At 44.6% G+C, this 26004-nt stretch overlaps 1 protein-coding gene and 1 long non-coding RNA gene across 4 annotated transcripts in view; one reads left to right on the forward strand and one right to left on the reverse strand.

The window, feature by feature from the left end:
* LOC139186456 (uncharacterized) overlaps positions 1-26004 on the reverse strand; it is a 331485-nt gene that overhangs the window by 241826 nt on the left and 63655 nt on the right. The gene's annotated exons all lie outside the window — the stretch shown is intronic.
* MSRB2 (methionine sulfoxide reductase B2) lies at positions 990-25836 on the forward strand. Its single transcript, XM_019973039.2, has 5 exons — positions 990-1147; positions 8435-8535; positions 16225-16301; positions 23703-23850; positions 24843-25836. Exons 1-5 carry the CDS (start codon positions 1030-1032, stop codon positions 24945-24947), a joined length of 549 nt encoding a protein of 182 aa, XP_019828598.2. The 5' UTR covers positions 990-1029; the 3' UTR covers positions 24948-25836.

Here is a 26004-nt window from a genome sequence, read left to right on the forward strand (position 1 = left end):
CTAAAAAATAAGGGCATGCAATTGGCACAAATTATGAACAACAAGGTACAAAAAGACCAAAAACACAACTGCCATTGCTGAGGAGCCAGGAGCAAACCAGGGTACTGCGCATACACCCTGCACACAGCACCATCAAGAGGGTGGGCAAACCACCCAAAGAACCCCTCCAGCATGACCCCTGGACCCGCCCCTACCCTCACTCCATATAAGGAAGCAGCTCACCCCTGCTCAGGGAGGGATCAAGGGTACCTGTTACTTGTTTTCACTCTCTCCTGTTGCAGCACAAGTCCCAGTTAAGCCTTGTCTGAATTTCTTATCTGGCCTCTTTATCAATTTCTAGTCCAAGAACTGTGGTCGGTAACACAAAGATTTGTACAGAAATGTTCCCAGCAGTTTCATCTCTAATAAGGAAAAATTGTTAACTATATACATATCTATCAACAAGTGACTAGATAAATACATGTGATACAGCTACAAATGGAATAGTACTCAGCACTAACAAGGAATGAACGGTTGCTACATGCAAAAACTGGAAGGAGTGTCAAGACATTTATTCTGCATGAAAGAAACCAGACCCCCCCCCCCCCCGCAAAAAAAAAAAGGTTCCATTTATAAGCAATTCTAGAAAACGCAAACCAACTAAAACAGATTAGTGGGCTGGGGGTGGGGAGCAGAGTGGGAATGCATGCAGCTAGGTGGGACCAGAGGAGGAGCAGCAAGGGTGCAGGGAAGGGTGTGGGGGAGGCACGCAGGGAGGTGGGGGGTGGTACCTGAGTAGAGGGTACCAGAGAAGGCCAAGGGGAGGCAGGTAGGGACAGGAGCAGAGAGGGATTAGGAGGAGGGATGGAGGAAGGGGAGGAGTGCGGGGACAGGAGTTCAGGAAGGTTAAAAATAGGCGGAGCTTCGCGGTGGCTGTAGTGCCGAAAGGAGTGGAAAGGAGGAGGCGGAGCCGAGTCTCGAAGACGGGGGCGGGTTCTACGCGAGTGGGCGGGGCCGTGGCGTGGGCTCCGCCCGGCCGCGCTCAGCGTCATGGCGCGCCTCCTGCGGGCTCTGCGGGGCCTAACCCTCCGCGAGGCGCCCGGGTGGGCTGTGCGGGGCCGAGCGGACTGCGGCGGCTTCCGCGCAGGTGCTGGATCCCCGCAAGCAGGTAGGCCTTGCAGGCCCCGCCCTCACCTCCCGGCTTTCAATTTTTGTTCGCTTGCCGGGTCTCGGGGGGCCCCAGCCGGCTGGTCCTGGATCTGACTCGTCCATTCTCCGGAAGCTCCGTCGGGGCTCCTGCCCGCCCACCCCCTGCCATCTAAGTACTGCGGGCTGTAAACTTGAAGGGGCGTGGGCGGGGGAGTCCCTGACCCGTATGAGGGTTTGTGGAAAAGTACAAGTCCTCCCCTCCCACGTGCACACATACTTGTTTTGTTTTTTTGTATAAAATGTACTCTGGAGCCGGGCTTCCAGGTGAAGGACGGCGGTGTTGGTTGAGCAGCCCGCCCAGAGCGCTCTCTGCTGCAGCCACCCACTGCTCTGTTAACTACACTGTCCCCCTCGTCCAGTTATGCCTGCTGCCTTCCGCGTTTCAGAAGCAGGCAGTTCTAACTTTGCATGCCTGTGGATCTGCTCCCTGATCTCTATATCTGTGTTTCCAGGACCCAGGGGGAACGTGGGGACTCGTAATCCCTTCCCCCCTCTAACCCGATAACCATCGTTAGTCAGTGGCTGTGACACAGACCGGGGGAAAGTGTGCGTTTCTTCTGCCACATGGCTTTGGCTGCTCTGTGGGATTGGGGCACGCTGACACCTCATCCTTTAGTACAGAGTCACTAAAGGCGACTCTAGTGGGATCTTGGGTCAGCTGGCTGTATTTCATGTCCAGTTTGGGGGACACAGTGCCATGTGTTGATTGCCTTTCTGGGCAGCTGCCCTAGCTAGCCCATCTTGGAATCCATTTGTTATGTGTCCGTTGAAGATATTTAAAGATAAATATCTGTGCTATAAATGTACCCAGTCACTCGGAATTCTTTTTATCCCCTGAAAATTTCAAAATGTAGTGTTAAATAAATAAAAGCCCTGGCAGGGTGCAATGAGAGCTGATCAAATATGACTTGGGGTCACGGACCTCAGACCACTCCTGGTGTCTCTAGTCAGCTAATCTCCTATCTGTTCTTTGCCCACTCAGTGCTAAGTGTTGACTTCCTGAGAACCACAGGTGGTGGTTCAGGCATCACAGTTCTGGGCTGGAGCCCTCCTCATTCCCCTTTAGAGGGTGGTGGTTTCAGCGGAAATTTGCCCTTTATATTTGTACTTAGTGCTGTCGGAAACAGCCTAATAAATTGCCCTGGAATCTGCGGTTCTTCAGCAACATTAAAATTTGGCCCGACACCAATACTTAACAGGAACTGCTCACTTATCAGACACCCACTCTTGGGAATTTATTCTAAGGAAATAATTCAAAAGAAGAACAAAGTTATATGTGCAGAGATGCTTTTAACAGCACTACTCTTAAGAGGGAGAAACTGGCCATAACCCAAATGTCTGTCAGTTAAGGAATGCTTAAGTAAACCGTGAAAGTTCAATTCAACAAACTAGTAGGCAACCATTGAGAATGATAGGCAGCTGATAGTTTCGTGGTTAAGGGGTTTCAGTGCTGACGGTGCCACACCCACTGGCTGTGTGTCTTTGAGCATGTCTTGAACTTGGTAAGCATAAGCCTGTTTTTTTTTCTTTGTAAAATAAGGGTAATGATGATAGTAGGGTTATTATACAGAATAAATGAAAAAACTAAACATGTTTTATCACAATATTGGTGCTTAGTAGGTATACAATAAGCATTAGTTATAATTACATAAATGAATGGAAAGGATAAAAGTGTAGCTATATTTAACCCTGTGCTGTGTACTTAATTACCCACGTTGAGGGAAAACTAATCAGACATAACAAGTACAGAGAGATGCTGACAGGAAGACATTTTATAGTCTATACATTTTACCACTTATATAAAGTTGTCACTCAAGCATTGTACGTGTACTTTTAGCAGTAAACTCAAAACCAGCAGTGGTACACATCGTAAGTAATTATACTCTGTGATAACTTCCATCCCAAACGTTGGGGTCAAAAATATGCTTTGAAGCAAAACAGTAGCTTTCCATTAGAATTCTTTAAATTTCTCACCCAGTTCAGCATTATGACCTGAAAGTTAATCAAATGTTTTCCATATAATTTAACATACCAAATAATCCTAGTTATTTTAACATTTCTTCTGAGATGCCTATAGGCCCTTTGGGATACTCAAAGTTAGCTTGAGAAAGAAACTTACAATCTGTTGTCAGAAGCACCTCAATATTCCAGTAAAGTTTTTATCTCTTAACAAGGAGAAAGAAAACCAAATTCTACTTTTATACCAGCTTACTATTAATAACAAAGTATATTTACCTAATTAAATCCAGTCTAATCTTAATCACTCCTGACAACAAATAAAACTCTTCTCAAAGTTCCCTTTTTTCACAAACCTTTTGTCACTCTTTGTATCCATATGAGTTGTCCCCATCCAGAAACAACTGAGGTAGGAGATGCATAGGCCCCTGGGGTGCACAGTTGGTGTTTGTCAAGTGGAATAAAATTCAAGGTTTTTTCTCACCCAAACCCTCCAGTGACAAGCTAGTGGCAAAAACTGAGCTCGGCTAAAAAGATAAGGTGTCGACTCCTGAGGTCAAAGAAAACTTCCCTGTCTACACATGCGCGGAAGGCTTCTTGGGGGTGGAAAAGGGAGGGGGCCCCACCCTATAATAAGCATGGACAGGCACCCTCAGGCTTCTGCGATGGGATCCATCTTAGCAAAAAGTTGCGCACTCATCGTGGGGAGGGTCCAAGGACCAGTCAGTTGTGGAAAAAAAATAATTGGCCAAATGTAAACAAAGATGGGGAAGGACTATCCAATTAAGGGATTTAAATCACCTTTTTACTGGCTTATCATTTAGGACACCCACACTCCTCTCTGGGTGGGTATTTCTGCCTTACTTCTTATGCCCTCCTCGTTAGAGAGAGTGCCCATGCCCCTTCTCTCCAGCTGTGTATTTCTTCTTCTGTCTTAAATAAATGATTTATCTGTATGCCCTCCCACTTATTGTGCTGTGTACTCATGATAAACTTTGTACCTGTTTTTACAGTTCTGCCTCCTTGAAACATTCTTGCTTTCAAATGAGGGAAAGAGCCAGGACCACTTTGCTTCTAACCTCTTGCCCCTAGTGGTCTGCTGGCTAGGATTCCTGGCTTTCATCCAGGTTACCCAGGTTCGATTCCTGGTCAGGAAGCAGCTTTCTCTTCAGAACCATTCACTGCTCTCGCCTCAGAGATCACAACCAGCTCCAGGACAACATTATTATCATCATTTTTCCTCAACAAAAAATAACCTCCATTCTTTATACCTCCTCTCACCAACACGTATCCCACTTGCTTTACACACTGAAGTGCTTCCTCATCATTTTTAGTAACTTTAATTACATATGTAAGGCAGACTTATGTACATATGTACATAACTGCATATGCAAAAAGAACCAGTTTGGGAATTTCAGAAGTTTCATAATCCATTTTTTTTCTTGGAGTCTAAAGAATACTGTTGCCATATGTTGTTGAAAAAATTATCTTTTTCTTTAATCATAATCTCATAGCTAAAATTTTTCAAATAAATTGAACCAAATCTCCCATTTTATAAAAGACAAGAAAGATACCAATCACACAAATGGAATATACACTCACACACCAGAAGACAGAACTGTCACAAATCTTCAAGACAATAACCAATACATGAGTCCCCAACACAAACGCGCCTCGACATCATACCCATGTCAGAACCAATTGGCGAAATGCCCAAATAGTATTTTGTGCTCAAAGAGAAGTTAGCCCGGCTGCACACCGGTGGACTGACTTACTGGGTCTTGGGTCTCATCAGCTCATCCAGACACGTTTCCATTCCACCGAGGAAAAGTGTATGTACAGCCAGTGCCGAGCAGCGGAGAAACAGGGAGGATCCCCAAAACAAAACGGATTCGGCAGCTGCTAGGAACGTCCTCTCATATCCGCCTCTTGGGGCCAGCAAGCCAGGAGCAGCAGTTCCTCACAGCCACTCTGGCGCGTCGTCATGGCCGCAGCACTGCTCAGGAAAATCCCGCGAGCCAGGTGTTGGGAGAGCGCAGCGGTCCCATGGTGAGAGCCGAAAAGCCTAACTGAAAGTAGGGTCCCGCTGCTCGCTGCTCAAAAGCTAATAGACGCGAGAATGGTGGAAAGTTTGCTTAACTGCAGAGGCCCGCAACCTGGGCTTGGCGGGGCATGTGCAAGGAGGACTCCTGTCCCCAGGTTGACTCCTGCGCCCCCCTTCAGTGGGCAAGAGCTTTTGTAGGTGATGGGAGGGGGCTACATGCAGAAACAGCACAGTCAGCTCTGACAGTCATCTTGAAATTGCTTATGCGGTGATCTAATCAGTGTCATTGATTGTTTCAAGCACAGTTCATCTTCAGTTCCAGGGTAGGTCTGTTCCTATTTCCAGGCCAGCTCTGAGAACTGCGGTAGTTTATGTCATGGCTGCAGTCTGATCATCATGTTTATTTTTTCCACCTGGTGGGGGTTTCAGTATAATACAGCTCACAGGCTATATGGCTCAGAATATTATCTGTATCCCTCGAGAAGGAACTAAAAGTCATTGACTTTGCTTAAATGACTAAATTATTATTATTTTGTCTCATTTGACTGTTTTCTTTTGTTTCTGTATTTTCTCACTTCTCTGATTAAATATTGTGTTTTTTTTAATATACTTATTTCGCTATTCTGGGATCTTAGTTGTGACAGGTAGGCTCTAGTTCCCTGACCAGGGATTGAACCCAGGCTCCCTGCACTGGGAGCTCAGAGTCTTAGCCTCTGGACCACCAGGGAAGTTCCTGATTAAACTTATTGTTTGGCTAAAGTTATTTCACAGACAAAAGGCAGACTGAGGACATGTTGGGGAAGGACCATAGGATCCTGCTCCATTTCACTAGGACACTGCATCTCTCAGTTTCCTTCCCACCTCCCTGCTTGCCTCCATGTATCTTCAGCCTGTATATCGAGGAGAGCCTCAGAGTACAATCCTCAGGCCTTTCTGTTTTGTCTACACTCACTGACTTGAGAATCTTTCAGCCCCCCAAGATAAAAGACAGCTTCAGGCTGAGGAATCCTAAAGTTCACATTTCCACCTTAGACCTCTCCCTCTGTGTATCCATATAGCCATACTTGACACCTGCACCTGAATACCTGAATGGCATTTTAAAAGTTAACAAATTCAAAACCGTGTTTCCAAACCTACTCCTCCTGAAGTCTTCCCCAACTTCCAGAGCCTAGAAGCTGTGGTTTATGACTCTTGACCTTTGTTTTCTCTCACCTCCACAACTGGCCCATCGGCAGATGCCCCCGCTCTGCCATCAGACTGTGTCCACCGACTGATCACTTCTAAGCCACTACACTGCTGCAACCCCAAGCCAGGTCTCTGCCTTTCAGCAAGGGATACAGATAATATTCTGAGCCATAGCCTGTGAGCTGTCTTATAGACACTGAAACCCCCACCAGGTGGAAGAAGTAAACATGATCAGACTGCAGCCGTGACGGACGCTGCCACAGTTCTCAGAGCTGGCCGGCCTCTGTAATGGTTCTCCTGCTTCAGCCTTTACCCTGATTCTTTTTTTTTTTTTGGAATGTCTGCCACTAATTCTTTTAAAATATGTTAGATTCATTCCATGCCTCTGCTGACCTTCCACTGCCTTCCAAACTCATTGAGAACAAAAGCCAGCGTTCTTACAAAAGCCTTCAAGGCCTGAACATCCCTGGTGGGCCAGTGATTAAGAATCCACCTGCCAGTGCAGGGGACATGGGTTTGATTCCTGGTCTGGGAAGATCCCACATGCCTTGAAGCAGCTAAGCCTGTACACCACAACTACTGAGCCCACGAATCTAGAGCCTGTGCTCTGCACCTGCCATGAGAAACCCTCACACAATAATGAAACACAGTCTCCACTCACCACAATTAGAGAAGACCCAACAGAGCCTTAACTAACTGATTAAAATAATAGTCTTCAAGGCTCTAAGTGATCTGGGCCCCATTGCTTGTCTGTTCTCATTTCTATTAACCTTCCCTGCTGGCTCCACCTGAGTCGCTCGGGCCTCTTTGCTGTTCATAGGACATGCCAGGCACACCCAGCCTGTTGCTCCTCTTGCCTGCAGTGGTCCTCCAGGTATTCATGTGATGTGTTTGTTTACATTTCCTTCAACTCTGTGCCGAAAGGCCACCTTCCTAATAAAGCCTTCGATCACTACTCTGATTTCTCTTGTGTAAGTTGAGGTGTGCAGATGATACGATCCTTTCATATTCTTAACATTGGATGATTAGAACATTATAATAGACGTTAGACTTCCCACCCCCACCCCCAACCCTTTGGCCAAAGAGAGTATTATCCTAGTTACTTTGTTTATACTCATGGGAAGAAAAGTAACATAGAAGCTATAGGAAGGGAAGAAAGGAAGACACAAGTGGATAAAAACCATGAAGCCCAAACATAGACTATGGTAGGTCTCAGCTTCCCTTTCAGGAATGTGTGCTGTAGGAGTCTTCTTTTTTTCACACAAGAATTTTTAATAGAGACCTCCTTTGATGAACAAAATCAGAGATATCTTTATAAACCAGCAAGGAAGAGGGTTTTAATAACCCACTGGCTCAACGATCTTTTCTCTCCAGTCTCACAGCTACTCCCAGCTGTATCCTGACAGGAAATACTCCTTTGAATGTAGTAATGGAAGAGGGATTGATTTCTACCCTCAGCAAACCAAGGAGAATTTATTCTGCTTTATTTCATATTTCAGCCGCCTCTTTAACTTCCATGCCCCAGTACAATTGGAAAACTGGCTCTCTGCTTATTACTCATCTCTTACTAAGCTAATGAGTCAATTAAAGCATTTTGTACCTGAACTTTCTGGTCTCTGTGAAGAAGGAAAGGTTGGGAGCGAAGGGGACGTTATGGTGTGTTCTGTTGGGAACTGGTGCACTTCAGGAGAGAGGCTTAGCAAGAAAAGGTCATTGTGCCTTCCTGGGTATTTTCTTGAAGCAAAATATATTTTAATAATATAAAAATATATAAAAATCCAAAACTTGATCAAAGACATCATTTGAAGCCAATAGCACCCATCTAATAATTTGCAATTTGTCAACCACTGCTATTAAATACATTCTTATACAGTAGTTATTTTGAGAGTCTAAACAATGCAATGAAATACAAAGAAACAATTAAAATACAAATATCTGTAGTGAAGGCATGACTCTAATTCTTTGGGGAAATACCTAAATTTTCTTAGACAAATCCAAGGAAGTCAAACTCAGTGTTCCTTGCTTTTTTCACTTTTTTGAAATTCCTGTTTAACAATACAGGGTCTCTTATAAAACGTCAGCCGGCTCTCTCCAAGAGTGAGTGGCAGAAGAAGCTGACACCAGAGCAGTTCCATGTCACGAGAGAAAAAGGGACGGAGCCGGTAAGCTACACTTGTTTACGGTTTCTGAGTAGATGTGTTGGGTGTGGCGCAGGACAGACTGGAGTCGATCTCACTACAAAACCTAACCTGGTGCTGTTCTCTCAGATCACCCCACCTTCTCCTTCCCATATGTACAAGGAAAGCCAGTGGGAGTTTGATGTATGAAGCAGGGCATGCAAAGCCAGTGCTCTGGGACAGCCTGGAGGGGTGTGGGGAGTGTGAGGGGGGCTCAGGCGAGAGGGAACACATGTATGCCTATGGCCGATGCATGTTGATGTATGGTAAAAGCCATCACGATATTATAAGGTAATTACCCTCCAATTAAAATTAAAAAAAACAAAAAACAAAAACATCATTTTTTTTACTAATCTGGCACCCTCCACTGCTCTCCTCTGGCCATGAATATCCATCCAGTTACGCAAGCCAGAAACCTCTCTCTAGACACATTGCCCTCCCGCGGCCAGTCCACCCACTCAGCCTCCTGAATGACTGTCTCATCACCCTGCTTCTCTCCACTGCTTGCCCCTGTAGGCTGGTCCAGGCCCCACCATCCTGGGTTCAAAAGCAGCTGCCTCAGCTGTGCTCCTCACATTTGTCCTTGCTCCTCACCTTGCCATTCTCCTCCCGGCCGCCAAAGAGATCATTTGAAAATGGATATGACCACATCACCCCCTACTCTAAATTCTTGTTTTCAAAGTAAAAGAAAAAAGTTTAAAGTGGCTAATAAGGCCCTGAAGCTCTGGTCCCTACCTCCCACGTCCATCCTCAGATCTGGCCACTTTTCCTCGTTTAGCTCCAAGACCCGGGGCTTTCCCCACTTCAGGCCCTTTCACCCTCTGTCCTCCCCGAACTCCAACCCATTCAAACCCACCTTTCAGCTCTTGGCCCTAGTCTCACCTGCAAAGGGAAGCCTTTCCCCAGCCCCAAGCTGGGTTTTCCCTGCTCAGTACCTGCCGTCCAATACATGACATATCCTGCAGGTAGTGGGTACTCAAAAAATCAAGCGTTGGGACTGTTGAACCACTGCAGGCCAAGAGGGGGACATATTACTGAAACTGTCTTCAATAACCTCAGCTTTCTTCCCTTTCCTGAGAAAGCAGCCCTCAGTGGTTACTCAGTATAGTACCATTTTTACCACGCTGAGTTTCACAGCAAGTCATTTGTCTTAGGCCCAATTATGACCACTGGAAAATAGCTATGGAGCCAGGTTAGTAGATATTTTCATTTGTGAAGCAGACCCCCTAGAGTGGACCACAGCACAGCAGTTTTGAATGTTGTAGGATATTTATATCTTTGAAGTTAGCGGTCCCTGCAAAATTCAGGTAAGCTATCCATGTGCTGGAGCCATATAATCATGGTCTCACCTTCAACTTCACTGCCAATCCAAAGTCATTAGACAGACCAGAAGATCCCATAGATTCTGGTGAAATACTGCTATTTTTGAAAACTTCCTGTGGGTAGGGTTTTAATAAAGGCTTCCTCGGAAAGAGACTGTTGTTGTTGTTTAGCTGGTCAGTTGTGTTGTTGACGGCTGGGTCTCCAGTGCCTGGAAAAGAGCCCAGCATAGAGCAGGTAATCCTTATGTGTGTGTGTGCTCAGTCATGTCCAACTCTTTGCAACCCCATGGACTGTAGCCCACCAGGCTCCTCTGTCCATGGGATTCTCCAGGTAAGAGTACTGGAGCAGGTTGCCACTTCCTCCTTCATGGGATCTTCCTAACCCAGGATTTGAACCTGAATCTCCTGCATTGGCAGATGGATTCTTTACCACTGAGCCACCAGGTAAGCCCAGGAAAGATACTTATACTAGCCATTATGCAGATAGCACAAGAGAGCTACCTGTGATTCCCTGAGCAGTTGTGTGTCTTCCCAGAGCACTGTAAGTCAGCCCTATTCTGAAGGGCAGAGCCACACAGGGTTTGGAGTTGGAAGTGGTAGCCTGAAGATAAGCTGCCAGATGTTTAGGAGAATAAATACGTGGGATTCTCAGATAGATGGTGTGTTATACTCTGCATTTGGCCATTTTACAAAATGAGCATCATCCATTATTTTAAGTAATGTTATAAATCCCTTTCAGTTGATTCATTTCCACATGTAACTTTTTAGAATGCTGCAGAACGATAAGCTTCCATAAGCTCCATGAGGCTAAGAAAAGAGAAGGGAAACACCTCAGCCTTCTATTTGGTGACTCAAAATTAAAATTCAGTTGTATGTGCTTTTTGTTGGGCAGCAGTAACCTGCTAGCCCTCTGCCAAGTGCGACAAGGGGGTTCACAGACTAGTTGAGCAGTAACTAAAAATCAGATATCAGGGACTTCTCCAGTGGTCCAGTGGTTAAGGCTCCACACAACCAAGGTTGGTTGTGGGCCCAGGTTCAATCCCTGGTTGGTAGGGGACCCAGGTTCAATCCCTGGTCAGGGAACTAGATCCCATATGCTGCAACTGAGTTCACATGTCACAACTAAAGATCTCACGTGCCATAACTAAGATCCAGTGCAGTCAAATAAGTATTTTTTTAAAAAGTCAAATGTCTGTTCAGTTCAGTTCAGTCACTCAGTCGTGTCCGACTCTTTGCAACCCCATGAATCGCAGCATGCCAGGCCTCCCTGTCCATCACCAACTCCCGGAGTTCACCCAAACTCATGTCCATTGAGTCGGTGATGCCATCCAGACATCTCATCCTCTGTCGTCCCCTTCTCCCCCAACCCCCAATCCCTCCCAGCATCAGGGTCTTTTCCAATGAGTCAGCTCTTCACATGAGGTGGCCAAAGTACTGGAGTTTCAGCTTTAGCATCATTCCTTCCAATGAACACCCAGGACTGATCTCGTTTAGAATGGACTGGTTGTATCTCCTTGCAGTCCAAGGGACTCTCAAGAGTCTTCTCCAACACCACAGTTCAAAACCATCAGTTCTTTGGCGCTCAGCTTTCTTCACAGTTCAACTCTCACATCCATACATGACCACTGGAAAAACTATAGCCTTGACTAGACGGACCTTTGTTGGCAAAGTAATGTCTCTGCTTTTGAATATGCTATCTAGGTTGGTCATAACTTTCCAAAGAGTAAGCTTTTTTTAATTTCATGGCTGCAATCACCATCTGCAGTGATTTTGGAGCCCCCCAAAATAAAGTCTGACAGTGTTTCCACTGTTTCCCCATCTATTTCCCATGAAGTGATGGGACCAGATGCCATGATTTTAGTTTTCTGAATGTTGAGCTTTAAGCCAACTTTTTCACTCTCCTCTTTTACTTTCATCAAGAGGCTTTTTAGTTCCTCTTCACTTTCTGCCATAAAGGTGGTGTCATCTGCATATCTGAGGTTATTGATATTTCTCCGGCAATCTTGATTCCAGCTTGTGCTTCTTCCAGCCCAGAATTTCTCATGATGTGCTCTGCATTTAAGTTAAATAAGCAGGGTAACAATATACAGCCTTGACGTACTCCTTTCCCTATTTGGAACCAGTCTGTTGTTCCATGTCCAGTTCTAACTGTTGCTTCCTGACCTGCATATAGGTTTCTCAAGAGGCAGGTCAGGTGGTCTGGTATTCCCATCTCTTTCAGAATTTTCCACAGTTTATCGTGATCCACACAGTCAAAGGCTTTGGCATAATCAATAAAGCAGAAATAGATGTTTTTCTGGAACTCTCTTGATTTTTTGATGATCCAGCAGATGTTGGCAATTTGATCTCTGGTTCCTCTGCCTTTTCTAAAACCAGCTTGAACATCTAGAAGTTCACGGTTCACATATTGCTGAAGCCTGGCTTGGAGAATTTTGAGCATTACTTTACTAGCGTGTGAGATGAGTGCAATTGTGCGGTAGTTTGAGCATTCCTTGGCATTGCCTTTCTTTGGGATTGGAATGAAAACTGACCTTTTCCAGTCCTGTGGCCACTGCTGAGTTTTCCAAATTTGCTGGCATATTGAGTGCAGCACTTTCACAGCATCATCTTTCAGGATTTGAAATAGCTCAACTGGAATTCCATCACCTCCACTAGCTTTGTTCGTAGTGATGCTTTCTAAGGCCCATTTGACTTCACATTCCAGGATGTCTGGCTCTAGGTGAGTGATCACATCATCGTGGCATGAAGATCTTTTTTGTACAGTTCTTCTGTGTATTCTTGCCGCCTCTTCTTAATATCTTCTGCTTCTGTTAGGTCCATACCATTTCTATCCTTTATGGAGCCCATCTCGAATGTCAGTAGAAGCTAGGTTTTGTGCAGGTTACTGTTTGCCTTCCAGATCTGCCATCCACGTGCTTCACTCTGCTCTGAACTCTGGGAAGGCTAAGCAGCTTCCTTGCCCTCTTGACTCCTGATTGAGTTTGGCCCCTGGGAGATGCCAGCAAGATCAGAGGACACAGTAGAAAAACAGGCATCAAGGGTCCATTGGGGCTGTGTTCCTCCCACGCAGCTTGCAGCCTCCCCATCCCCCACCCCCGCAGGCAACCCACCCTTCCAGCTTTGGCCTCATGGGTTCTGCCCACTCTGTGCCTCACAGGCCAGTAGGGCAGTGTGTTCTCAGTCACTGGCCCAGAGATGCTTCACCTTCCCTGGCTGGTATCCATCGGCCCTGTCCCCATCTTTGTAAATATTTCTCTGTGAAATAACCTGCAAATCATTTAAGTGTATCATCCGTTTCCAACAGGTGTGTAGTATTAACAAGATCAAAGAAGGGAAAGGCTGCGTTGGTGCGCACATAGTCTTAGTTTGGGCTTCTCTAGCAGGATGTCACAGACGAGGGTGCTTAAACAACAAACATTTGTTGCTCACAGTTCTGGGGGCTGAGAAATCCGAGATCAAGGTGCCAAACAATTTGGTTCTGATAAGGACTCTCTTCTTGGTTTGCAGATGGTCACCTTCTTGCCATGTCCTGACGTTGGGGAGAAAGAGCTCATCCCTCTCATGTCTCTTCTTCCCAGGGCACTAATCCCACTCTTGAGGGCTCCACCCTTATGAACTAATCACCTCCCAAAGGCCTCACTTCCAATACCATCACCTTGGGGGTTAGGGCTTAAACATGAATTTGGAGGAGATACACAAACATTTAGGGGCTTCTCTGTGGTAAAGCAGTAAGGAATCCATCTGCAGTGCAGGAGACACAGGTTCAATCCCTGGATCAGGAAGATTCCCTGGAGGAGGAGATGGCAACCCACTCCAGTATTCTTGCCTGGAAAATTCCATGGACAGAGGAGCCTGGTGGGCTACAGTCCATGGCAGTGCAGAACATTTAGTCCATAGGATAGATTTTGAAAACCGGGGAAGGGGTATCTTTTTGTCTCTGTCTCTGACCACCTCCCCGTACAGTCACTCATTTCAGTTCTCTCTTCAAAACAATTCTTAAATCCGTCCTCATTTTGTTATTTCCACTATTCTTGCCATAGTTAAATCCAGGCCTGAACTGGTGGCCGTTTGACTGTCCTTTGAGTGCTCCTTCTAAAAACCAGCTCTGATTGTGTGTGCACCCAGTTTAAAAGTTTCCAGTGGCTTTCCATTTTCAGTAAGCTGGCACTTTAACTCTTTAGCATCATCAACTCAATGGACATGAGTTTGGGCAAACTCCAGGAGACAGTGAAGGACAGAGCAGCCTGGTGTACTGCAGTCCATGGGATGGCAAAGAGTCAGACATGACTGAGCGCCTGAACAACAACAAGCATGGTCTTATTAAAGCTGCTATGATCTGGCCCTCCCTGCCTACTATCCAGCAACCTCTTCTTCCTCCTCCACATTGCTGTGTTCTGTGACGTGAGCCCAGCCCAGGCTGCTCTGTCTGAAATTTCTTTATCTGATTAACTCCTTTATCTGATTAACTCCTTCTCATCCTTCAAAACTCACTTTAGTGTCTTGGCATTTTCCTGTAATAAACATTAGTCAGCCATGCATTGAAAAATAATGATGATAAAAGGTTAAAGAAAAAGAAAACCCTGATCTCAGACATCTCATATATGACCTGGTCCAGAAAGGTTTCATGAAGACTTCCCTAGTAGTAAAGGGACTCGTGGTACCCGCCACTCGCTGCTAACCTCCCCATCAGAACTGCGGTCACATGCTGTGACCACTGCCAGCTCACATCTCTTCCCGACTTGGTAGCAAATTCCTGGTGCAGGAACCATGGTTAGTGTAGTTCTGTTTTGTTTTTCCATCTCTGCAACCTTAGTACCCAGTGCAGCATTGGCTACACACTTGGTTTTCAAGTATTACTGGAATGAGAGAATGAAATAGAAGCTGGGTGTGGCCCTAAATAATATGACAGGACTTGTATAAAATTAAGGAGAACGGGTGAGAGGGTAGACAGTAGGAAATCAGGCAAGGAGGCAGAGGAGAGATGTCATTTCATAAAATATGTCAGCAAAGGATCCTTTTATGTCTGATTTTTTAACTTACTGTGGTTACCAGTTCCCTGTCACTTCCTCTCTCCAACTGTCCCTGCAATAACAAACATTATATTGTGAATATTAGCATGCTGTCCGGATCCCATAAGTAGGCATTTCCAGATCAGCTTCACATCTGGCTAGCCCTTTGGCATGTTTGTCTCTTCAGCCCAGGTGGGAGAGAGGCGAAACTTCCTTTTCATCCCAGATACCCTTTGTGCCAGCGTGAGGTGCAAGCCTTCAAGGGGACAGGCCAGAAAAAGACCAGCTCACCACTGTTAGATGTCTGTAGCCAAGTTTAGGGATTTTAGAGAGGGAAGACATCCAAGTGTGCCCAGATGGTGGGCTCAGTAGGTTAATTTGAAATTGACTGTTATGCTGCTCCCTGAAAATGTGCTGTTACTCCGACCATGGGAATGTGAACGTTTGACTGGGGATTTGTCTAGAGAGGGCTGAAGGGGCCGCTTGTTTCCTGAATCAGCTCTGGGACTCAGTGACCCATCCCGTGTTCAGCTTCTCTTCCAAAGAGTAGGACAGTGCCTGCCACCAGCCACTGCTTGTGGATTTTCACAGGAGGCTCATGCAACAGTTTCTCTTTCTTGAAATTTCTTTGATAGAGAAGATGGAATTGGGCAAAAATGGTCTTTGTTTGTTCCAAACAATGAGATCAGTTTACCAAATAACATTTAAAAATATATATAGTAGTCTTGGCTCACTCATTGATTGAAGTCTGCTGTTCTCGGAACCTGCAAACTCCTTAAGCCACAATTTAATGTGGTAATTTCATCTAAGTAGTAATTTAGGCACTGGGAGAATCTCCCTCGTTATTTAGCATTTATTCAGTATGAAGTACCCTAAACACCACGTGAAGCATATTAAAGGCATAACCCCAATCTCACTGAGCTTTGCTTTTTAATGTATCTATCGCCATCTTTAATTGGAGATTTCAGAGTGCTTCAGTCAGTGGAATAGATTCCTGTTGTATTAACTTTTGAAATGGAGGCCGAGATCTAACACAATCCAGAGGCCCATTCTCTTGCTTTTTCACAGGCTTTGATGCTCTTGGATGAAAGGTGCTATATAAATACAAAGCATTATTAAGGTCATAATTTGAATATTTGGCACAATAAAGGCCGGTCGTAAACAAGCCTGCAGACTGCTCCACTGGGCATGTTGTAATTTTCTCTCCAGTGATACTTGCACTTTGTGAAATTAGTACAAAAATTCCTTTATTGGAGAACTTAATCTTGGATTTAGATCTGCTGTATCATGTCCTGCTGGTGTTATGAGAAACCTGAACAGTGATATATCTCATTTACTTTCAGCCTTTCAGTGGGATCTACCTGAATAACAAGGAACCAGGGATGTATCACTGTGTGTGTTGCGACAGCCCGCTCTTCAGGTGAGATAAAGACCAAGAGGTACCAAAGGAGAGTGAGCCTCAAAATTCATACCGCTCTGTCTTTTGGGGCCTTGGATAAATATTGGATTGGCTAGAAAATTCACTTGGGTTTTTCCATAGGATCTTACAAACTTTTTGACCAACCTAATACATCCCATGGTTTTCATTCCTGATTAACTTGGTTACTATAAGGAGGGCTGTTCATTAAGATTCTTGCCTGTCTTATTATTATTTATAGCATTAACATGTTAGCCTATAGTCTTTCTTTCTGTATCTGCAAGAATAGCAAAAAGCAAACCAAAAAAAAAAAAAAAAAACTTGGTGGGCACCTTAAGATAAAGCTATTAGTTTTTCCCTGGGAAAGTATTTAAAGACATCTAAACCATAATGGTATTTGCTTGACCCATGTGATTAAAACTATATCTCTCCCAGGGAAAAAATGGGTTTATAATTTAATTTAGGAAATGTAGAATTTTATGAGGATGGATTCCCCACAGTGCTTGACAGTAGTGAATACCATGCCTCTTCTATATAGCTAAAAGTAAATTTAATTGTCCCTTGATTTCAAAGCCTCTTTTAAGTCAATCAGGATCTGAAATCTCTCAACAAAGGCTTTTTTGTTTAGACATGCAGGAAACAGTCTAAAAAAAGTAGATTCGATGAAGAAGAAAGGAAAACATCTTTGAAGTCCCATTTTTCAGAAGTTCAAAGATGTTTTTTATTTCTTTTGCATCAACCCTAAATTGGTTTAGAATAAAATATAAATCAAGCCAGGTCTGTGAATCTGCCATTAGGCAGTGCTTCATTATGTGCTCTGGGTTTTCAGCAGACTGGGCTTTCCTGGGCTGCTGGCTGCTAATGGCGGCTGAATTTGGAAAGCCAAACCCCGCCTGCAAAGATGAGCAACGATCAGGATTGATTTTCCCTCATGCTCACAGAAGGGCAGGCCTTCGCCGGGATTCATTCACTCTGTCAGTGGCTGGTGAAGAAACAGCAAAGATGGCAGTCAGGCTGAGAAGATGGCCTGGGGGAGCTGGCAGTGGTAAAATGCATGCAGATTTCTGAACCACTAGTTACTGTTTGACCTTTGGTTCTGTTTAAAGGGGGAGGGGTGGGACTTGAGATGGCCAACCTGCTTTTAGCCAAACAACCATGTTGTAAACATATAAAAGATGGCTTTGTGACTGCAGTAAGCAGCCAGAGGTTCTGTTTCTAGCTTTTGACCATCATCCTTGCGAGAACATGTTCCTCCATTTTAGTTTTTGTTGTTTTGACTTCATTGGTGTTCCAGTTTCTGCACCTGTGAAGATGACACTTTCTTCCTACCCAGTGCCCAGCATGGGCACCTCGCAGGCTCTGTTGGGGAATCAGAGTGTTGGGGCAGGGGAGGGACTGGAGAGACCAGAGCAAAAACCTCTGTCCAGTAGAACTTTCTGCAGTGCTGGAAATATTCTATATCTGCTCCATCCACTTTGGTGGCCACTAATCACGTGTGGCTATTGAACACCTGAAATGTGGCTGATGCGACTAAAACACTGAATTTTTTATCTTATTTCATTTAAGGTAATTTAAACTTGAAAGACCAATGCTAGTCCAAATTAAGGAAGTTGAGTGACCATCTTCATGGCAGCCAAGACTAATAAAACCATCCAAAAGGTTTCCAAAAGCCCTTTCAGCAAGTGGCTAGTTTACTGACCTGCCAATCTGCCAACCTATTTATTTCTTTTTAATCATTTAGTTTTAGCTGCAGTTTCCATTTTCGTTTCTTAAGGATTTTTGAGTTTGTTCTATTTTTTTCCTCCTGCAGCTTAGTCTGAGAAAAATAAGAATATATTCATAAGAATCTTTTATGTTCTAGAATCTTCTGTGCTATTAAAGATGCATTTGTTTATAAGAGAGACAATGTAGTAGAGTGGTGAAGTCTGTAGATATGCATCCTGGCTTAATTGCTGTGTGACCTTGGGCAACTTTCTTAACCCCTCTGTGCCTTGCTTTCCCCACCAGTAAAATGAGCATGTTAGTAGTCCTGAACTCATAAAGCTATTGGGAGGAATAACTGGTCAGATCAGATCAGTTGCTCAGTCGTATCCGACTCTTTGCGACCCCATGAATCGCAGCACGCCAGGCCTCCCTGTCCATCACCAACTCCCGGAGTTCACTCAGACTCACGTCCATCAAGTCAGTGATGCCATCCAGCCATCTCATCCTCTGTCGTCCCCTTCTCCTCCTGCCCCCAATCCCTCCCAGCATCAGAGTCTTTTCCAGTGAGTCAACTCTTCACATGAGGTGGCCAAAGTACTGCAGTTTCAGCTTTAGCATCATTCCTTCCAAAGAAATCCCAGGACTGATCTCCTTCAGAATGGACTGGTTGGATCTCCTTGCAGTCCAAGGGACTCTCAAGAGTCTTCTCCAACACCACAGTTCAAAAGCATCAATTCTTCAGCGCTCAGCCTTCTTCACAGTCCAACTCTCACATCCATACATGACCACAGGAAAAACCATAGCCTTGACTAGACAGACCTTTGTTGGCAAAGTAATGTCTCTTTTGAATATGCTATCTAGGTTGGTCATAACTTTCCTTCCAAGGAGTAAGTGTCTTTTAATTTCATGGCTGCAGTCACCATCTGTAGTGATTTTGGAGCCCAGAAAAATAAAGTCTGACAGTGTTTCCACTGTTTCCCCATCTATTTCCCATGAAGTGGTGGGACCGGATACCATGATCTTCATTTTCTGAATGTTGAGTTTTAAGCCAACTTTTTCACTCTCCACTTTCACTTTCATCAAGAGGCTTTTTAGTTCCTCTTCACTTTCTGCCATAAAGGTGGTGTCATCTGCATATCTGAGGTTATTGATATTTCTCCAGGCAATCTTGATTCCAACTTGTGTTTCTTCCAGTCCAGCGTTTCTCATGATGTACTCTGCATATAAGTTAAATAAACAGGGTGATAATATACAGCCTTGACGTACTCCTTTCCCTATTTGGAACCAGTCTGTTGTTCCATGTCCAGTTCTAACTGTTGCTTCCTGACCTGCATACAAATTTCTCAAGAGGCAGATCAGGTGGTCTGGTATTTCCATCTCTTTCAGAATTTTCCACAGTTGATTGTGATCCACACAGTCAAAGGCTTTGGCATAGTCAATAAAGCAGAAATAGATGTTTTTCTGGAACTCTCTCGCTTTTTCCATGATCCAGAGGATGTTGGCAATTTGATCTCTGGTTCCTCTGCCTTTTCTAAAACCAGCTTGAACATCAGGAAGTTCACGGAACAGAGTTATGCGTTAATACACATGAAACCAGCAGAGCAATGCCTGACACATGCCAAGCACCAGATAGATGTTAGCAATGAGATTCTTACAGACAGAGCCTTCTTAGGGCCTTATACATGAAAGTGTTTTTGATAATGAGGAACTCCTAAGAAATCTCTTCTAATTAATGAGAATCTATAAATGAAGACTATATTCCTGACAGTGCTTCCCATTCAAGAGGGTAGATAACTGTCAGGATTCTTGTTGGACCTCTCATTTTCCCTCTCTTCCCATCCCCAGTCTCCATCCTCAGTAATAGAGAACAGGGGTATAGAAGAAATGAACATCCCTTCAAATACTCGCACACAGTCAAAAGGAGGTGAAAAATCAACCAAAACTAAACAGTTAAGAAATCAAGTGGATGAGGGATCACAGCCCCTTGGCCACTGGGCTCCTTGCTGCCTGCAGACTTCCCTTCGAGCTGAACCAGTATGGTTCAGGGGAGCTGCTGACTCTCCAACTCAGAGTCATTTGATTCAGGGTTTCCAGGTCAAGAGCACTGGACTCCAGACTGTCACTTCATTAACCTTGGAATTATGTGACTTCGACCCCTTCCTCTATTCCCTTTCCTTCCTCCTCTACAATTCTGGATGTGTTTATTAAAATGTACTGTGAGATCACACTTTTGACGGTCATAAATCTTTTTAGAATAGAAGGAAACTGAGAGCCTGATGTTAGTTCCCTTTTTACAGAATATCCTGGAACCCCACGTGTTGTAGGAACTAGGTAATATTGTTAACCTTTTCTGTGCTCCTGATTCCTCGAAATGAATGGGAATTCTTCTACCATGAGGATTGTCAGTTATCACCAAGTGCCTCTTGCTGCTGGTTTGGGGGCCATGGAGTTTCTAGAAACAATGACAAAAACAAAGCAAATAAACATATAACAAAACTAAATAAAAGGAATCCCTTAAAGAGTATACATAATATACATCTTTACTCCCTTTAAGAGTAAAGATGGTCCAGAATGGTTTTAGTTTCTCAAGGGCGGGCCTTACAATCTGCTAATCATTTTAATATATATATTGCAATTTCTAATTGCCCTTAATATTTAAGTTTTCCCTCTTAAATGATATATTATGGGCCTCTCATATTACCTGGTAAAATCTCCAGATTCTGTTAATTGCATCAATAAAAGTTTATTGTTTCCCATAAAACGTTTTAAATGACTTTTTATTAGTCTTAGAGTCATTCATTAAAAAAATTATTATATTCATAATTCTCTATCAGATTTGCTTTAATGATCACTAGTTTATATATAATGTTGAGGATGGAAAAGCTATGATTAAAGGATATTTAAAATGTTTTTCCCCGGACCAAAGTGGCTCAGATGAATATTTTTGAACCCTTGGAAAAGAAAAGGGGTTGCAGAGAACCCAGTCTGAATAGGTGTGTGCACATGTGCTCAGTTGTATCCAACTCTTTGCAACCCTGTGGACTGTAGCCTGCCAGGCTTCTCTGTCCATAGGATTCTCTGGGCAAGAATACTGGAGTGGTTGCTGTTTCCTTCTCCAGGGGATCTTCCTGACCCAGGGCTCGAACCCACATCTCCTGCATTGGTAGGCAGATTCTTTACCACTGAGCCACCTAGGAAGCCCCAGTCTGAATGTGCAGACACTTCTAATTGGACCCACAGCTGCAAAAATTTCATGGATACCTGTTACTACTACTAATAATGATATTTTAAAAATCATAACCACTAACTTAGGTACCATGTGTCCAACACGATGGTAAAAACGCTAAATGAAGAAAGCATCTTGGTCAATCCTCTGCAACCCTGTGAGGTAACAATGCTGTTACTATTCTGTAGACGAAGAAACAGAGACTTTACGAGGTTAAATAACTTGCCAAGGTCGTACAGACATACCAGAGCCCGGATTCACACCCCAGGCTCTCAGAAGTCAACCTCAGAGCTGTACCTGAGTTTCTGGGATCTTTCCAGGGCTCTTCAAGGTGCTTTCTTTTCTGTGTATCCAGGAGACTGGGGCTTCCCTAGTAGCTCAGACGGTAAAGAATCTGCTGGCAACGCAGGAGACCTGGGTTCGATCTCTGTGTTGGGAAGATCCCCTGGAGAAGGGCATGGCAACCCACTCTAGTACTCATGCCTGGAGAGTCCCATGGACAGAGGAACCTGGCAGGCTATAGTCCATAGGGTTGCACAGAGTCAGACATGACTGAAGCAACTTAGCACACACCCACACGTCCAAGAGACTACACCCTCTTCCTACACTTCAGTCAAAACAATGCTGCAGCAGATTGAATGCATGAGCACATCTGGAGATTCAGTTGTCATTTTTTTAAGGCTAGACCTTAAAGAGATTTGCAAAAAGTAGAAATAGAGACAGACATAGAGATCAAACATATGGATACCAAAGTGGAAAGGGGGGTTGGGACGAATTGGGAGACTGGGGTTGATATATATACACTATTGATACTATGTGTAAAACAGATAACCAGTGAGAACCTACTGTACGGCACAGGGGACTTTATCCAGTGCTCTGTGGTGACCTAAATGGGACGGAAATCCAAAAACAGAAAGAACGTTTGTATGTGTGTGGCCGATTCATTTTGCTGTACAGTAGAGACTAACACAACACTGCAAAGCAACGACACTCCAATACAAATTAATTTTTTAAAAAGAGATTTGCAGAGTCATAAAACAGTGCAACTCATCCCACTAAATGTTTGTTTCAGTTTGGAAAACAGAATTATCTGTTGTAACAATAGGTTGTGTTAGCCTATAATGAATTTATTATTTTAAAAAATAATTCAACGCATATATGTCTTTAAAACTCTCACTCATAATTTCTAATTTGTTAACTGCTCATAGGCACAACTCATGTAAACCAAGCTCTCAGAGATCCTTGATAATTTTTTAGTATCGGGTCCCGGGACCGGAGTGTTTGAGTCACTGACCAACCCGAGACTCGTTCTGCTGGGTTTGCGCTCTAAACTGAGCTTCCGTCTGTGCTCGTGGTCTAGGGGTTTGATTATTTGCCACTTTGCCCCTCTTTTCACTCAGTTTTTGTTTTGCAGACTTTACAATTCATTTCTTGTCTCTCCCCCAGATAGACAGAGCCATTCCCCTGCCATTTAAATTTCTGAAACTTATTTTTCTAGCATGATGTAAAGGAGTTCATCTTTGGGGACTTCCCTGGTGGTCCGGCGGTTGAGACTCTGCTTCCAATGCAGGGGACGCAGGTTCAATCCCTACTTAGGGAAACTAGGATCCCACATGCTGCAAAGTGTGGCCAAAATTTTTTTTAAAAAGAAAGAAAAGGAGTTCATGTAACAAAGTATTTAGAGTGGGTCTCTGATGAGTAGATCTGCTTGTTGCCCTCCTCCCCCTTTTGTTGGCACCTCTGTTCTCCCCACCCCCTACCCCCAGCATCATTCATTCCTGTGGGGCTTTCCCAGGAAGGCCACTGCACTGCAGTGATGAGTCTGGGTGCCCAGGCTTATTAATCACTACGTGCTCCACTGCATAGCTCCCTAAGCCCTCAGAGCATCTCTATAACGTAGATGTTACTGTCCCCAAGTTACAGGTAAGAACACTGTGACTTGGACAGGGAAGCAGCCCGTCCGGTTTCACACAGCTAAGAAGTGGCAGAGGCAGCTCTTGAATCCCCAAAGGCAGTCAGGCTCTGTGTTCAGATAATCAAAAGTTCCTGTGGCTGACATGGCTGTTTGATCAGTTCTCATGTTTCTCTGACTCGCTGAACCTGCGATACGCTAAACACTTTGGCCACTCATTTCATTTCAATTTCCCCTTCCCTACGTTTCAAACTTGGGCATTTAATCTGTTTCCTAACGTGGAGCAGTTCACAAAGCTCCTCGTGTTTGTGGTCCTTGTCGAAGCTTGAGAGGGATGCCTTCAACATCAAAGGAACAAGAAATCTTAGACGTGACGAGACAGCATCCTGAATAGTGGAGGTGTGGTGGGCAGACCCCTGTGGTTCAGAGAACTGGCCTTGAGATGTGGCAGAGAAGAAGGGAATCAATTTCTGCTCTGTAGAGATGTGGGTTGGGGCACACAGTGCTCTTTGTTTGTTCATAGCGGTTTTCACAGCTGTAGGTGTCGTGATTTCTAACACAGCTCTGAGAAGAAGTTCTGCTCCGGCACGGGATGGCCTTCGTTCTCTGAGGCTCATGGGACATCTGGCTCTGATGAGAGTAACACGGGGATCCTGAGACGTGCGGACACCTCGTTGGGACCAGCTCGCACAGAGGTCGTCTGTAAGCAGGTGGGTGTCTTTGTTTTGTGTGTTTTGTTTTCCCCTGTGCCTCCTGAGTGCAGTGGAGAGCTCACTTGTCCTTGCACATCTGGTGTTATGGACGCGAGCGCTTTTGTCATGGAAGCACTTTGGGTTTCTCCTGGGCTGCTACCAGTTCCTCTCTCCCATCACTCCCAGCACTGCAGACCAAAGAAGGAGCCTTGCCTGGTTCTAGCCTTGCAGAGATGGGAGTGAGCGAGGGTCTGAAAGAAGGAGCTGGCCCTTCACATTCTGTTGTGCAGGGAGAGCGGCAGGAAGGTCCAGGGTGATGGCATCTCTCTGCCCCCTTCCCGCTCTGCAGCATGTCGCCTATAAGCAGAGCAGTACCAAAGGTGACATCAGGGCTTATTTCTCCTGGGAGCCTGGCAGGAGAGAGTGGCTTAAATCCAGACAGCAGATTCAACTTGATATCTTTGGGTACTCAAATGTTCTGGTTTTGTAAGCAGATAAATGTAGCTTAGTCTTGTCTTCAGTGAAAAAAACAATAATAATATACTGGCTACAAGATTCACTCACTCAGGAACTGTGATACTACTTTTTTTTTTTTAATCTATTTGGCTGCCCCTGGTCTTAGTTTTGGCATGTGGGATCTAGCTCCCTGACCAGGGATCGAATCCAGGCCCCCTGCACTGGGACCAGGGAAGTCCCAATTTATTGTATCAATGAATCATAATAACAGCTCTGTTATGTAGGTATAATTATCATCCCCATTTCATAGATGAGTAAATCAAGGCCTAAGTTAAATCACTTGCTTACATTCTCACTGATCAAGTAGAGAGCTATTTACCACCCCATGCGCTCTACATCCTTTCATTTCTGAATCAAATTCTGATACAATAGACTTTCCCCCAACACCGAGGTCAAAGACGTGAGTGGGCCCGCCAGGTGGGGTTCATCTGTCTGGGTTTTACTTAAAGAGCCTTGTCCCTGGTGAGACATGACAGAGGCTGCTCTCCTTGCAGTGTGAAGCTCACCTTGGCCATGTGTTCCCCGACGGACCTGGGCCTGCTGGGCAGAGGTTCTGCATCAACAGTGTGGCGCTCCGGTTCAAGCCAAGAAAACACTGACCACCTCCGAGTTCCCTTCCCTCCCTCGCCACTCCCTCACTTCCAAATTCAATTTGCAGAACTTATGTGAATGACTTTTTGTGACCCCATGAGGTGTAGCCCGCCAGCCTCCTTGTCCATGGAATTTTCCAGGCAAGAATACTGGAGTGGTTAGCCATTCCCTTCTCCAGATCTTCCCAACCCAGGGATCAAACCCAGATCTCCCGCATTGCAGGCAGATCCCTTACTGTCTGAGCCACCAGGGAAGCCCGATGTGAATGACTACCCATTGTGAATGGTAGTTTTATTAACTACCAAACCAAAGCTAAGTTCACTGCTGGCACCACGCAAACCACACCTTCTCTGATTTACTACCTGGAGTCAACTCAGCCCTGGCTCTGGCTTTGACTAGAATTTCACAAAATGACAGAGGGAAAACTGTTTCCACTAAATCGACTTCTGTGGGCTTTGCCTGGACCAGAGGACATGACTCTAGGGATGCTTGGAGGCAGATGGATAAACCAAAAAAATATTCCTACAAAACGACCCTGAACTTTCCATCACAGTTAAGTTCTCCCCAGACATATACAGGTGAGAGATCAAGTGAAAAGAGGAAGGAAAATATGGCATTAGAGTACTCCACAGTTCCAGCACAGAAGGAGGCATTGAGGAGGAGGAGGAGGAGAGTTGTGGACAAGGTGGGTTTCGGGAGCACGCCTGGAGATCCATGGGATGCATGATTTTTTTTTTTTCCCCAAAACGTTAATAAACTGTCTTGAACATTCTGGTTCCAACCTCTCTACCTGCAACTAAATTTCAATGGGAATACGCTAGATTTCAGTGATAATGAATACGCGTGGCTACAAAGTTAAACTTTAAAGTGTCCAAATAAAATATTTACTAAAATTTGTTTGCTTTTTGTCTAAATCTCTGAATTTTCTCTCTTACAAAAGTGACTAAATCAAATGCCAAAAAATAATTAAATCACCTGGTCGTAGTTATTGGTTACATCAATGGTAATAGCAACTCAAGTGTTTTTTATGAACTGAGTTTTTAATGATTTGTTACTGAAAACGTT

Source organism: Bos indicus, chromosome 13 (assembly GCF_029378745.1).
Source record: "Bos indicus isolate NIAB-ARS_2022 breed Sahiwal x Tharparkar chromosome 13, NIAB-ARS_B.indTharparkar_mat_pri_1.0, whole genome shotgun sequence".
NCBI classification, from domain to species: Eukaryota; Metazoa; Chordata; class Mammalia; order Artiodactyla; family Bovidae; genus Bos; species Bos indicus.

Coding starts and splice junctions, on each gene's coding strand:
- MSRB2 (XM_019973039.2), top strand. CDS start 1,030: ATGGCGCGCCTCCTGCGGGCTCTGCGGGGCCTAACCCTCCGCGAGGCG. Junction 8,536..16,224: donor GAGAAAAAGGGACGGAGCCG/GTAAGCTACACT, acceptor ATTTACTTTCAG/CCTTTCAGTGGGATCTACCT. Junction 23,851..24,842: donor CAGAGGTCGTCTGTAAGCAG/GTGGGTGTCTTT, acceptor CTCTCCTTGCAG/TGTGAAGCTCACCTTGGCCA.